Source organism: Erythrolamprus reginae, chromosome 1 (assembly GCF_031021105.1).
Source record: "Erythrolamprus reginae isolate rEryReg1 chromosome 1, rEryReg1.hap1, whole genome shotgun sequence".
NCBI lineage: Eukaryota > Metazoa > Chordata > Lepidosauria > Squamata > Dipsadidae > Erythrolamprus > Erythrolamprus reginae.
Genome location: NC_091950.1, coordinates 103,454,857 through 103,470,516, shown reverse-complemented (window position 1 = coordinate 103,470,516; position 15,660 = coordinate 103,454,857). Strand labels below are relative to the sequence as shown.

The following is a 15,660-nucleotide window of genomic DNA, read 5'->3' as shown; positions in this document are numbered from 1 at the left end:
ACCTATTTTGCCAGCCTCATTTATGTTGTTCTCAGAGCTTCATGTTTAATAGCAATTGTATTTAAACTTTTCAGACTCAGCAAATTGCCCCCAACAATTTGCTGGGGTCCTCATTTTACTGACCTCAGGGGCAAGGAAGGCTGAGTAAACCTTGAGCTGGTCAGACTTGAACTACCGGACTGCTGGAAACCAGCAGTCAGCAGAAGTATCCTGCAATATTAGATAAAGAGCTTTGTGATAAAATGGCATGTTTTTAAGAAAAAGAAAATTTAAAATAGATCCGCTTAGCCTCCCAGAGTGAAAGTATCCCCACAATAGTAATATACCTTTCTGGATACATTAGTGCACTACCTATAATTCTCCAAACCGCTCCACTAAAAAGAATTAAGAAAAAAACCCATGGTCACCAAATATGCTATTCTTTTAATCAGCTTTTTCTGATCTACAGAAAATATAATATTCAATTTCTATGTATTCCAAGGAAATAGTTTTTTGCACACAAACATAAGCACATATTGTGATCAACTGCTTGGAGTTCTTCATAATATAAACAATGAAAAGGGATGGGTAGCCAGGAGTAAGGAAGCTAAAAGCAGTTAATTAAAAACAAAATCTGAGATATGGATTAGATCTTATTAATGTCTATCTGCAATTAATTCCAAAATTTGTATTTGTATTTATTAGATTTGTATGCCGCCCCTGTCTGAAGACTCGGGGCGGCTAACAACAAATTATAAAGATTTTGAATTTTTTAAAAAATAGAATAAAACAGAAGCTAAAATATTGCAAGTGATGGAAAATAAAATTAGTTTAATTAATAGACAAAAAGTACAGATATTTTAAATAGAAATCTTGACATGTATTAAACATTTTTAAAATAAAAGATGAGACTGCAATCCTATATTTCATTATCTGAAAGTATATTCAGGTGGACTTAATAGTTGTCCATAAGACTACCTGAAACTGAAATAAGTCCACATATAGTAATTAGCTCCTGCCTTTATTTTATCAGAGGCGGCTTTGATTTAACAATCTGAAACAGCAACTGACAAAGTCAGGATGTGCTATCTAATAGTTTATTAACGAAATAGAATATGGTTCCTTAAAGGTTAATGCTTATTACAATAAATTACTATTCATAACCATATACCCTGGGTAATTGGGATTTTTTTGGGTCAAAATAGCATTGTAAATATGCAGTAAATTGATATATTATAATACATAATATTTCTGTATACAAAAATATCTAAAGATGCCAGCATTCTTCTTTTGAGATTACTAAAAGATAGTTAGAAATAAGTTCCAATGAGTGACATTTACTTTTGGATAATAAATGAAATATATCGCACTAAGAGTTATTACTTCATCAAAAATGACATCCTTACAATTAGATCAAGTTTAAATAAAGAATAATCTATATTGTTCTTTTTCATAAAAAAGCATGAGAATAGAAAATATATGGTACAAATCAGTATTTATAACAGTTTGTATCCTGAATAGACAAGCAACTATTTGAAATAATGCACATTTTCAGGGCCTGTATGGTGTGGGAGTTTAGAAAAGGTAATGTAACTTTTTGCTTCCAGGTAAGATTTGATTCTGTAAAAAAGGTAAGCTTAAGTGTTACACTCTCATACTGCACCAAGTAATACTTTATTTCATTCCCAAATGCTGGGAAATGTTTGGTTCAAATAAGCTTTGTCCCCATTCATCTTTTCATAGGCAGTGTTCTGACATGTCCTCAAAATCTGAGAGATCAACTGAAAATCTGAGTGTTTTTCCATGATTGCTTCATTGTTGTGTAGCTTTTATTTGTTTGAAAGGCAGAGACCATACATAGAGTATTCTTATAAAACCGTAAAGAAAGATTGCGCTGTCATGGAGCTACACGTATACTCTCATATATTCTCATGGAATACTAGCGCAGACTTTGGGCAATTAACTGTTGACACTAGTACTAGTTAAAGCAGTATTTTTTTTAAAGTAAAGGTAAATCTGCCTTGATTACGCCCCCACCCCCCCACATCAGAGTCACATATTCATCTGTTAGTTAACTTTAGTCGTGACTCCACATTTTTGTGCTCATGTAACACGGGTATTTATCAAAATGCACCAAAATGATCTTGTCAACACCAACTAGCACTAGTAGCACCAAAGTAGTATATTAATACAAATTGTTATGCGCAAAAATATTAGTTTTGCTCAGATCAGCCCATCTGAAGCTAGGTAAGAAATAATAATATTCTTGAGAACTGTAACAACTATGTTGAATATGTCAGCAAAATAAACTGAAAACATTGCAAAATGAAAGCATATATGCCTATCCCAAATCACCTTTAAAAGAAGGGGAATTCCCTTTAGGTCTAGCAGATTACAACAGTGTTTCCAGGTAAAAAAGAAAACTGTCTTAACATTTGCAGCAGAATCACAGTTAAAATGTATCATCACAAGTGCAAAAAAAAGCAACACGGCAAATGATAGAATTAAGCAGTGCAAATGGCATGATGACAAGGTCAGAAATTGCAGGCACATAACCACAAGATATTGCAACTAAATGTGAAACAGCTGCCAAGCACTTGAAGTGCAAAGATTTGACTGCAGGAAAGGTGCAACTGTGGTAACTGAGGATGAGTGTTAAGTCATAAACTACCTGTATATACAATGTTTCCACAAAAATAAGACCCTGTCTGATATTTTTTTGAAACCTAAAATAAGTACTTGGCCTTATTGACATGCACTCAAAAGCCTGATTGGGCTTCTTATCAGGGGATGTCTTATTTTGGGGGAAACAGGGTTATAAAATGGGTTTTTGTTATATAATACCTCACAATTTAGGCCTAATTTATTAGCTTATACAGTGAACCCTCGAGTTTCGCGTGTTCAAGTATCGCGAAAGGGCTATTTCGCGAGTTTTCAACCAGGAAGTAAACTCCACCATCTGCGCATGCGTGCCCTTCCACGCATGCATAGATGGTGGAGTTTCCCCGCCGGGCAGAGGCTTCCCTGGGTCTTCCCCCTCTTGCCCCCGTAAGACCCCAGCGGCGGCGCGAGCAACGGCGTGGGCGGATCCCAGCTCCGCTCCCCAGCTGGGGAAAGCGCGCGCGTTTGGGGACTCCCTAGATCCGCTCCCCAGCTGGGGAGCGGATCTAGGGAGTCCCCAAACGCGCGCGCTTTCCCCAGCAACGCGCGCGCTTTCCCCAGCAACGCGCGCGCGGTGGGGACTCCCTAGATCCGCTCCCCAGCTGGGGAGCGGATCTAGGGAGTCCCCAAACGCGCGCGCTTTCCCCAGCAACGCGCGCGCGGTGGGGACTCCCTAGATCCGCTCCCCAGCTGGGGAGCGGATCTAGGGAGTCCCCAAACGCGCGCGCTTTCCCCAGCAACGCGCGCGCTTTCCCCAGCAACGCGCGCGCGGTGGGGACTCCCTAGATCCGCTCCCCAGCTGGGGAGCGGATCTAGGGAGTCCCCAAACGGGCGCGCTTTCCCCAGCAACGCGCGCGCTTTCCCCAGCAACGCGCGCGCGGTGGGGACTCCCTAGATCCGCTCCCCAGCTGGGGAGCGGATCTAGGGAGTCCCCAAACGCGCGCGCTTTCCCCAGCAACGCGCGCGCGGTGGGGACTCCCTAGATCCGCTCCCCAGCTGGGGAGCGGATCTAGGGAGTCCCCAAACGCGCGCGCTTTCCCCAGCAACGCGCGCGCTTTCCCCAGCAACGCGCGCGCGGTGGGGACTCCCTAGATCCGCTCCCCAGCTGGGGAGCGGATCTAGGGAGTCCCCACCGCGCGCGCGTTGCTGGGGAAAGCGCGCGCGTTTGGGGACTCCCTAGATCCGCTCCCCAGCTGGGGAGCGGATCTAGGGAGTCCCCAAACGCGCGCGCACCCCAGGCGCGAGCAACGGGGTGGGCGGGCGAAGGGCGGGCGGCAGTGGAAGCAAAAACACCATCTGCGCACGCGCAGATGGTGTTTTTACTTCCGCACTGCTACTTCGCTAAAAATCGATCATCGCGTGGGGTCCTGGAACGGAACCCTCGCGATGATCGAGGGTTCACTGTATACTCAATTCATGAAAGCAAAGGAATCATTTGAATCCTCTGGAAAGGAGCATAGAGGCTTTATAATCCAAGTCTTCCCTCCCAGGGTAGGAATCCTCAAATAATCCAAGGCAAGTAGTTGTCCAACCTTTGCTTAAAAATCTCCACTGAAGGAGGACCAATGGTTTTGGTAAATACACCATTTGTTTCTGTCCTACATTTAGGCATCAGGCAGAACAAATTCACTGCTCACTGCAACAGCCCTTCAAGCACTGGAAGACTAGTATCATTGATATGATATCTCCTATTACCCTTCTCTTACTTTGGCTAAACAAGCCCAGTTTTTTAAACTGTTCTTCATAATAATCACCTTCCAAATCTTTTATCATTACTGTTCTCTTCTGCATTCTTCCCTGGCTCATGCTTAATCTGTGGTCTACTATCTTTTTCATGAGATCTTTTTCACTACTATGGCTAAGTCATGTACTGTCTATCCTCTACCTGTATATCTTATTTTTTTCCCACCTAGGTGCAGAACCTGACTTGTTTTTTTGCCACTGAATAGTATTTACTTGCATAAAGTCAAATTGTTCAAGCATAATGAAACATTTCAAACCTTGAGCATGTTTTCTGAGGTGTCTCCTCCTAGCTTTGTGCTATTTGCAAATTTGGTAAGTTCCCCTTCCATTCTTTTCTCCAAGTAATGTAATTTATAAAAAAAAACATTGAAGAATTCTGGGCCCAAGACAGAACCCTGAGGTATTCCGCTATCTATTTGTCTCTTATCTATACATATTTCACAATTTAACTTATGAGATACAAATACATTTATAGCTTAGCTGTCAAATAACAATAGAATCTGATCTACTTCTGACTGTACAGTAAGTGGCTCTGATTTAATTACAATTTTTAGCACATGTCAGCTACTAATAATAGTCAGTCAGTTGTCTAGCTTACCAAAAGGAACAACAGAGTGCACTAGATATTTATTTCATCTTATGATAGAAGAATTATTTCCCCTTTCCTAAAAAGCATACTATTTTTCCAGACTGGCAGGCTAACTTCTGCTTCAAAGATATGTCTGTGATTTTTATGAATCCTACCCTTCTTTTACAGTTCTGCAGACTCTTCACATAATAAGATAGAAAAGCAGCTGCTATAGGTGAAAGTTTTTCATGTAGCAAAAAAAGGCATAAAATGCATATTTATTTATATTGCTGCCTTTTGATTCCTAAGGAGGAAGAAGTAATACTACCAGAATTTTGCTACTCTGGATTAACATCATGACTTTTTTTTTCTTTTTGAAACAGGAGCTTCATTTGCTGTTTCCCCTTAGGAGCCAAATAATTTAAATAAACCTTAGTTTTCATAATCACATAACAATCAAGACTGAACAATAGGCTATGATGTTCCATCTGTACTACGAGGCTGAAAACCTTCTCTTCGGAGACTGGTTAAGTCCAAACGTGTTAGAACTTCGCAGCGTACCAAGAGAATATCATCTTTTATGTATGTTCTTTGTTTTAGGGCTTGCAACTGCATAAAAGTTACATATCCAAAGCCCTTTGGGTTGCGAGGGACCATAGGACGTTTGAAGGCTAGCAACTCAGGCTTGGTATCCATTACTTCTTCATGGTTGTGTCTTGGAGATCCTTCAGACTGATCCAAAATTGATAGACGTATGGTGCCTTGGAAAGGCCAAGGGAGATGACTGTCGTAGTCCCCTTGCATGGTGTGTACAAAAAGAGAAATGTAGTTAGCACAACGTTGAGCGCTTGGTAACTGGATATGAAGACGCAAGCAAAGTTTATATCCTGGTTTCCCTGTGTAGAAACCTGGACTATGGATCACAACGGGTCTTTCTTCTTCCTGAGCTTTCAAGAATGCACTGAAATTTTCAATTTTCCACAGGAAAATACCATTACATTGTTCGCCTCTAATCTCAGCAATTTTTTCCTCTAGAGTTCGGATGGTGCATTTGAGATCCCCTATGTGGGAGTGCTGTGTCTCCATTTTTGCAATGAGTTCTCTAATTTGGTGATCTTGTCTTACTAAGCGACCTTCCAGTTGCTGAATAGTTTCCTTGAAGTTCTGGACCTCTGGGGTACACTCACACGAAGGTGGCATGCCTTGAGAGAAGAGTGATGGGTCAAAGGGTAAAGTTCCAGGAAAATTAATGGAAGTTGGAGTAGTAACACTGACACTCCGAAGAGTCTGAGCCATCATTCTCATATGAACTTGAGTATATTCTTGCATGTGGCGTGCCAAGTCATTTCTCTGCATCTGCAATCAGACAAAAGTGAATACAACTCTATTTCTTTTGAGTAAAATGAAGGAAAAATGAAGAAGGGAAGATACTGAATTAAAAAAGAAGTAGCTTTACTGCTTTATTATTAGCTGAAACAAAGAAGGACACACAACATATAGAACTGAACTATTAACATTGTAGGAATTTCAAATGGTCAGAAGCAGATAAGGCCTATGAACATCCTAAAATGAAATATTTTCAGCTTGAGTAGTATTTACTATTTTAAGTAAGTAGCATTAGTATTACTGATAATTAATGTAATATTGGTACTATGTCATTTTGTATGTAAGCAGTATTTTTTAAACTTTGTTTTTAAAATTTATATTTGACAAGAATGTAATCCTTGACATACTAACAGTAACTTTTTAACATTAATAGTTGAGCAAATAGATTACAAAATATGAAGACTAAAATGAATATTTTTCTTAAGTACAGGAATAACATAATCAATGTATACTCTTTTCCTTGTAAATATTTATTTTTATAATAAACATTTGAATAAACATTCTTATATGAATATATAAAGGTTACAAAACAGCAGCTTAAGATGAGAAACCAAAAAACATTTATGTAATTTTATGTAATTTTTAAAAAGTCTGCAAAATTATAAAATTTTTGAAATTTTTTATTTTCATTTTTATATTGTTAAAACACTTTATTTTTCATATAATGAACTAAAACCAGAAATATTTTGCTTAATTGTGTAAAAACATTTCTGCTGCTATTCCCTTTTCTTTAAAAAGTCATAGTGATTACAGAATTGATTTACCAACATTTTCCAGAACTTATTAGTTAATCCCCATTTTAGAATAATTGCAAGTTTACATTCCAATAAATTAGTAAACTGAGATTACACACAAACACACATACACAATGATCAAATATATAGACATTATGATTATTTATATTATATTAGTTGGCTTTATTTTTGCATTAATATATACTTTAACCTTGGAATAGTTTAAACTTCAACCAGAAGTGCTCCAGAATGTGTTATGCTACAATTCCTAATCACCAGTGGCTAGTTAGAACCCTGGTTAGAATTTTGGACTTCATAGTCTAATATTATTTAAAAGACTCCCAGCTGTGGAAAGTCATATAAAGCCAGGATGACAAGCTTGTTCTTCTGAAATAAATATGAGATTTAAATTTAAACATGCTATCCAATATTCAGCAGCTAAATATATTTCAAAGCATGATTGGAAATCTCCTTTTCCTCCACTCCATCCTGCAAATTTTATCTACAATGAATTATTATAAAAGAAGAAATTAATAACTCAGAACAAAAAACTACCATGTTGACTGGAAAGAAACTCAAAAGCCTTAGCAGACAGTAAATGGAAATTCCACTAAATGAAAGCAAATTACTTTCACATTAGCAATTGCAAATGTAACTCTTTCCATGGAAGAATCAAAATGAATTCTGAACTGATTTTCTGGAAAGACAGACTTTTTCCAGCCTAGAGCCTAGATTGAAAAATAGGCTACATTTTGACAATCATATACAGTAATATCTCGTCTTACGAACCTAATTGGTTCCTGGGGGAGGTTCGTAAGGCGAAAAGTTCATAAGACGAAACATTGTTTCCCATAGGAAACAATGTAAAATGAATTAATGCATGAAAGAAAAAAAAATGCAAAAAAACGCCGTCGCCCGGCTGTCACCTTTTGAAACAGCCGGGCGCTTCTCAGCGTTTTCCCAATGCCGAACCCGGAAGTTCGGCAAAAGTTCGGGTTCGGGTGGCTGCTGAGAAGCCCTGCCGCCCGGCTGACACCTTTTGAAACAGCCGGGGGGCTTCTCGGCGTCCTCCCAAACCTGAACGCCAAACCCGAACTTTTCCTAACTTCCGGGTTCGGCATTCGGGAGGCCGTCGAGAAGCCCCACCGCCCGGCTGTCATCTTTTGAAAAAGTTCGGAAGAAGAGGCAAAAAATTTCCAAACCCCGGGTTCGTATCTCGGATTGTTCGTATGGCGTGGGGTTTGTATCACGAGGTACCACTGTATACCCGAATAAATATATTTTCCCCACCCAGGCCGTATTTCATCCCCAGCCCGTTTTCTTCCTTCTCTGTTGATGAGGTATGCCTAGTCCTATGCAAGGCAGCTGACTGTTGTGCCATGACTTCTTTCTAAGACTACTGTATGTGTTCTTCTCCAAATTGTGCAATGTTTCTCATGATCCTTCTGAAGCTGCCCAAAGGCTTGTAAGAAGCCCTTATGCAAGTCTTCAAATCACGCACTGCCTTATCACAATGCTTACGAGGCCTTCTAAAGCATTGCAAAAAGGCAGCCTGTGATTTGGGGGAACATGCATGTGGCCTGATGCGGCCTAAATTTTCTTTGTTTTAGGGCTAACCAAATAATCACAGTGGGATCAATCTTTATACATTTTAAATCAATTACAATATATTTAGGTAAGATCAACCATATGGATATATAAAACTAATTTAAATTACCTTTTCTAGACATCCAAACGCACTATAGGTACATGGTACTGGAGCAGTAGGGCAGTCATTATCATAATGATTAGGCAGCTATAAAAAGAAAAAAGAATGATTTGTAGTTTCCAAAAATCCTACACTGAAAAGTAAGTATGGATCATTTATATCAAAACAGAATTTATTATATTAACATTGCTTGCTAGTGAAAAAAGTTGGAAATTCATAGAAAATTTGACATATTTTGTTTAATTTTTTTATACTCAACTTCAGATCATTTTCCAGGGATCAAATAAAATAACAGATTAAAAACATTGTCATTGTTACTGTAAAGATAATTCATCAGTAGCATTATACGCCACTGAAATTACATATCAATTGTAATACTTTTAGATGGTATTAATTTTTTAAAAAATAATTATTTAAAATTTTAAATAAATAGTTATGTATTTTTCTTTTGGATAACAAGTTTCGATAAAACTGACAAGCTTTGTAAACATCATCATAAAATGAATCCTAGGATTAGATTTTTATCTATTCTATTTTATGTTGCCTACAATATGAGTGGTACAATAAAACCTGATTAAACTTCTATTTAGAAACATAGAAACATAGAAGTCTGACGGCAGAAAAAGACCTCATGGTCCATCTAGTCTGCCCTTATACTATTTTCTGTATTTTATCTTAGGATGGATATATGTTTATCCCAGGCATGTTTAAATTCAGTTACTGTGGATTTATCTACCACGTCTGCTGGAAGTTTGTTCCAAGGATCTACTACTCTTTCAGTAAAATAATATTTTCTCATGTTGCTTTTGGTCTTTCCCCCAACTAACTTCAGATTGTGTCCCCTTGTTCTTGTGTTCACTTTCCTATTAAAAACACTTCCCTCCTGGACCTTATTTAACCCTTTAATATATTTAAATGTTTCGATCATGTCCCCCCTTTTCCTTCTGTCCTCCAGACTATACAGATTGAGTTCATTAAGTCTTTCCTGATACATTTTATGCTTAAGACCTTCCACCATTCTTGTAGCCCGTCTTTGGACCCGTTCAATTTTGTCAATATCTTTTTGTAGGTGAGGTCTCCAGAACTGAACACAGTATTCCAAATGTGGTCTCACCAGCATTCTATATAGTGGGATCATAATCTCCCTCTTCCTGCTTGTTATACCTCTAGCTATGCAGCCAAGCATCCTACTTGCTTTCCCTACCGCCTGACTGCACTGTTCACCCATTTTGAGACTGTCAGAAATCACTACCCCTAAATCCTTTTCTTTTGAAGTATTTGCCAACACAGAACTGCCAATACAATACTCAGATTGAGGATTCCTTTTCCCCAAGTGCATTATTTTACATTTGGAAACATTAAACTGCAGTTTCCATTGCTTAGACCATTTATCTAGTAAAGCTAAATCATTTACCATATTACAGACGCCTCCAGGAATATCAACCCTATTGCACACTTTAGAGTCATCGGCAAATAGGCAAACCTTCCCTACCAAACCTTTCCCTATGTCACTCACAAATATATTAAAAAGAATGGGACCCAGAACAGACCCTTGTGGCACACCGCTTGTAACCTGTCTCTGCTCAGAATACTCGCCATTAACAATAACTCTCTGATGTCTATGCTTCAGCCAGCTTGAAATCCACTGAACTATCCAGGGATTAAGTCCAATCTTCACTAATTTATCTATCAGCTCTTTATGTGGAACCGTATCAAAGGCTTTGCTGAAGTCCAGGTAGGCAATATCCACGGCACCACCTTCATCCAACACCTTTGTGACATAGTCAAAGAAATCAATGAGATTAGTCTGACATGATTTGCCTTCAGTAAAGCCATGCTGATTTGGGTCCAATAAGTTATTGTTTTTTAGGTGCTGATTTATCCTCTTTTTGAGTAGAGTCTCCATCATTTTAACTACAACTGATGTCAAGCTAACTGGCCTGTAGTTACCAGCTTCTTCTCTACTGCCCTTCTTGTGAATAGGCACAACACTGGCCATTCTCCAATCCTCAGGAACTTCTCCTGTTAACAACAATTGGTTAAACAAATCAGTCAGGGGGGTAGTAATGACAGTTCTGAGTTCTTTAAGAACTCTGGGGTGGATGCCATCTGGACCCATTGCCTTATTTATCTTTAATCGTTCAAGTTCTTCTAAGACATCGGCTTCTAAGATCACTGGAGCTGAATCCGTACAGTTGGAAGCAATGCTATATCCCTCTATAGTATTATTTTGTAAGGTGTCTTTTGAGAAAACTGAACAGAAGTAGCTATTGAAATGGTCAGCGATCTCCTTATTCCCATTAATGCATGTATTATTCCCGGTACTAAGCTTCGTGATGCCGCAGCTTTTCTTCTTCTTATCATTAATATATCTGAAGAATGTTTTATCCCCCTTCTTTAATTTAGCTTCCAGATCTGTTATCGGAAAACAATGGAAAATAAAACTTTTGTTGGATCAATAATAGCCCATTGATAAAAAATTAATTCTCTAATTAAAAAAGTTTGAAAAAAATATTCATTTTTCATTATAGATTGTCTATTGCTGGCAGTTTAGACAAATATATTATAATACAAATGTTTTAAAATTTTGTACTGCCAAATTTAACCTTTGGGTTTTCATTTTCAGATGTATATAATTCTCCTGTTTTTTGCACTACAAGATACGCCTGACCATAAGACGCACCTAGGTTTAGAGGAGAAAAACAAGAAGAAGAAGAAAAAAAACCAGGAGGAGTCTGAGAGGACCACAGACAGCTATCCTCTCATGTGCTAGCTCTGCCTATTGACTCCTGCACTGTGGAAGAGACAGAAGAGGCGCCCCGGGTCTTCGGAGAGGGGCGGCATACAAATCTAATAAATACAAATACAAATACAATAACAAAGACAGAAGAGGTAGGGTTAAGCACCGTAAAAGGACCCCACCGCCACAGGCCGTCTGCTATTCATCAAAGGACTGGCACCGTCCATCATTGGGGATCCATGGGATAATACATTTCACAGTCTTGGATACAATATTCACTGCATAAGACACATAGACATTTCCACCCACTTTGTGTGTGTGTGTGTGCGTGTGTGTGCGTGCGTGCGTGTGTGTGTAAGTGTGTCTTATGGAGTGAAAAATATGGTATGTTTATAACAAGAAAATATGTGATCTATTTGTAACTGTCACAATATTATTTTTAAAATGTCACCATTTTAAAGTGCTCACTGCTTTCAAAATCTCTACTCCTAGTATAACTTACAAATGACAAAAACATTAAACTAAAAATCAAGGTAAAAGTACAAATAAAACATATTATAAACATAAAAAATAAAGCACTTATGAAAATAACTTTGCATCAAGGTTTTTTTTAGTAAAGTCATTATACATTTTAGCAATTTAACTTAGTTGATATTTTGAGGTAGAGTCAGATCCAGATAAGATTTAATATCTGAAAAGATTAACAATACAGTGATCCCCCGTTTATTGCGTCCCCAACCATTGCGAACAGGGTACTTCGCTATTTTTCAACCCGGAAGTCAAAAATACCATCTACGCATGCGTGCCGGGCACGCATGCGTAGATGGCAGCGGCTTCCCTGGGTCTTCCCCCTCTTGCTGGCGTCAGCGAGGAGTTTCCCCACCGCCCACGCAAACTCCTCGCTGCCGCCCGCCCTTCGCCCGCCCACGCCGTTCATTCTCGCCGCTTTTGAGCTAAATCCGGGAGCGAATTCGCTCCCGGATTTAGCTCAAAACCGCCGATAGCAAGCGGCAAGGAACAGCTTGTCTCGGCGCTTTCGAGCTGTCAGCTCGAAAGCGCCGAGACAAGCCGTTCCTTGCCGCTTGGTATCGGCGGTTTTGAGCTGAAAACCGGCGGTTTTCAGCTCAAAACCGCCGATAGCAAGCGGCAAGGAACGGCTTGTCTCGGCGCTTTCGAGCTGACAGCTCGAAAGCGCCGAGACAAGGCGTTCCTTGCCGCTTGCTATCGGCGGTTTTGAGCTGAGTCCGGAAGCGAATTCGCTTCCGGACTCAGCTCAAAACCGGCGATACCAAGCGCCCCCCGGACCCCCAACCCGGGTTTGGGGGGCTGCTAGGAAGCCCTCCATGCCGGCGGCAAACAGCCGCCCCGCCCCCAATCTTCGGCTCCTCGCTAGCGCTGTGGGAGTAAAAACACCGTCTGCACATGCGCAGACGGTGTTTTTACTTCCGCATCGCTACTTCGCGAAAACCCGCTCGTTGCGGGGGCTCCTGGAACGTAACCCTCGCAACGAGCGGGGGATCACTGTACTATGATGTTGGTGGTATAAAATAATTTGTTATAAAAATTTAAGAGCGGCTACAGTGACAGCTTTCCTGGGAAAAATATTCTGTGAAAGTCAGTCTAAACAAGGGCTGTCAAACTTGTGGCCCATGGGCTGGATGCATTACACACTGGCCATGTCCACACCCAGCTTAGAAAAGGAGGAAAAAGTCACAATACATCACATGATGCTGCCGTGACAATGCGGTTTTGACATCTCTGCTCTAAAGGATTCTTTCTATAGATATTAGTATAAAGTAAAGCTTTCAGATACTCATGTCCCAAGATATTTCTGCCTATACATACAACCACACACAACACAAAAAGTCTTTTGAAACTAATTTTAATATAGGTCTAAATTAAGTAGGACAAAACACAAGATAATATTCCTTCTTGATATTTAACTTAATGTAACAATTCACACTATCCTTTTATGCCTCATAATAATGATAGAATTCTTTATAGAATAGAATCTTTATTGGCCAAGTAGTATTGGATACACAAGAAATTTGTCTCCAGTGCATAAGCTCTCAGTGTACATATGAAAAACAAGTGATAAATCATGATGATACAATCATCATGAATCATAAGATACAAACCTCAGGAATAGTCATAGAAGCAATCAACATAAATTGTAAGATACAAACAACAATGTGAAAGTCGTAAGATGCTAAAGGAAAAGATGAGAAGGATAACAGTAATAATGATATTATTATTAATAGCAATAGTGATCATCAGAACTACAACTTAGCAATTTGTGCTATTAAGACTTAGAGTAATAAATAAAAAGCAAACAAAATATGTCCCTTACCTGTTCTCTGATTAGCATTGTATTACAATATTCACAGTAGACGTTTGCCAAAAGGCATATTTCATCATGAACCTTTATTTTAGTGAAAGCAAAAAAATAAAGGAAAATTAGTTGTCATGGAAAGGGAATGTTACATAATTAGGATTACTGAATGTTTTACAACTTAGGATACAGCTTCTCTCTTTTCCCATAATTGCAGAAGATTGTGAAATATGATCGTCTGCCAGAATAATAATTTTGAATTAATAGAGGGTGCCCACTCAGACCAAGTCAAAGGGATTGTGAGCATTTTATAAAGCCATGTTTCAAGGGAAGAACTGCATGTGGGCATGTACATTGAAATTTTGTTTTCCATGGGAGTTACATTCTTGAAAAATCCTACAGAAATAGAAACTGTGATTATTGAAGTACAGTGATACCTTGTCTTACAAACTTAATTGGTTCCGGGACGAGGTTCTTAAGGTGAAAGGTTTGTAAGACGAAACAATGTTTCACATAGGAATCAATGGAAAAGCTATTAATGCGTGCAAGCCCAAAATTCACCCTTTTTGCCAGCCGAAGCACCCGTTTTTGCGCTGCTGGGATTCCCTTGAGGCTCCCCTCCATGGGAAATCCCACCTCCGGACTTCTGTGTTTTTGCGATGCTGCAATTTCACTGAGGCTCCTCTTGCTGGGAAACCCCACCTCCGGACGTCCGTTGCCAGCGAAGCGCCCATTTTTGCACTACTGGGATTCCCCTGCAACATCACAAAAACATGGAAGTCCGGAGGTGGGGTTTCCCATGGAGTGGAGCCTCAGGGTAAACCCAGCAGCGCAAAAATGGGTGCTTCGCTGGCAACGGAAGTCCGGAGGCGGGGCATCCCAGCGGCGGCGGTGGGTTTGTAAGATGAAAATAGTTTGTAAGAAGAGGCAAAAAAATCTTAAACCCCGGGTTTGTATCTCTAAAAGTTTGTATGATGAGGCGTTTGTAAGATGAGGCATCACTGTACTGATATGAAAACAGGTGAACTAGGATTGAATGGTGTGGAGACTCATTAGCATAATATACACCGTGAGAATAAGAAGGTGGTTCTCTTGGTGTAACGCATGTCAATGCTGCTAGGCAAAGCTCTCAAACTTTTTTTCTCTACTGCCACAGTTGTGTATAGCTGTAATGAGACATTTGACAAAAAACTAACACTTCTATAGACCCTACAACAGAATACTCAGAGGAGGAATGAGTATAGGTTATATACAATTACAGTATGTATATAGGAAATCCTTGACTTATAACCATAATGAAGCCTGCCCACCACAATGGTAAGTTGTGATGATCATAAAAATGGCTCATCCACATGACATTTTTTGCCATTAAGCAAAGTTGGTGGTCGCCAAATGAGTACACCAGTTGTAAAGCAAACTCGGTATTCATGATGGTGGGCTGTTGTTGTTTGGCTGAGAACCAAAAATGCCAGTTTTCAGCAAAAATATCATAAAACATAGCAGACACATGACAAGATGTGGCAAACAGCCCTAAATGCAAGTCTGTTGTTGATGTCACTTGTGATTGTGGCAGGGCCATTTTGTCAGAACTTTAAAACCAGGTTGTAAGTAGCTCTAGGGAGGTCTGTTGTAACTTTGAATGGTCACTAAGCGACTGGTTATGAATTGAGGACTAGCTTTACAATTATTTTAAAAGTAAGTGTAACACAAACATTTTGTTCAAATAATTTAGGCCATGATTGCACAGAAGATTAAAAAAAGCTGTATATCACTTTCTGCTCTGACACCTATAAATACTAGTCTACATCC

General features: G+C 39.4%; 1 protein-coding gene across 2 annotated transcripts in view; it reads right to left on the bottom strand.

Moving 5' to 3' along the window:
* Nucleotides 1-4,995: 4,995 nt before the first annotated feature.
* Nucleotides 4,996-15,660, bottom strand: part of TRAF6 (TNF receptor associated factor 6) — a 29,379-nt gene continuing 18,714 nt past the window's right edge. For both annotated transcript variants that reach the window (XM_070760758.1, XM_070760768.1), the window contains exons 5-7: nucleotides 13,870-13,941; nucleotides 8,789-8,866; nucleotides 4,996-6,307 (exon numbers count right to left, since the gene is read on the bottom strand). In XM_070760758.1, the coding sequence (XP_070616859.1) occupies nucleotides 5,426-6,307; nucleotides 8,789-8,866; nucleotides 13,870-13,941 (1,032 nt within the window). In that variant the 3' untranslated portion in view covers nucleotides 4,996-5,425. The remainder of the gene's footprint in view (nucleotides 6,308-8,788; nucleotides 8,867-13,869; nucleotides 13,942-15,660) is intronic.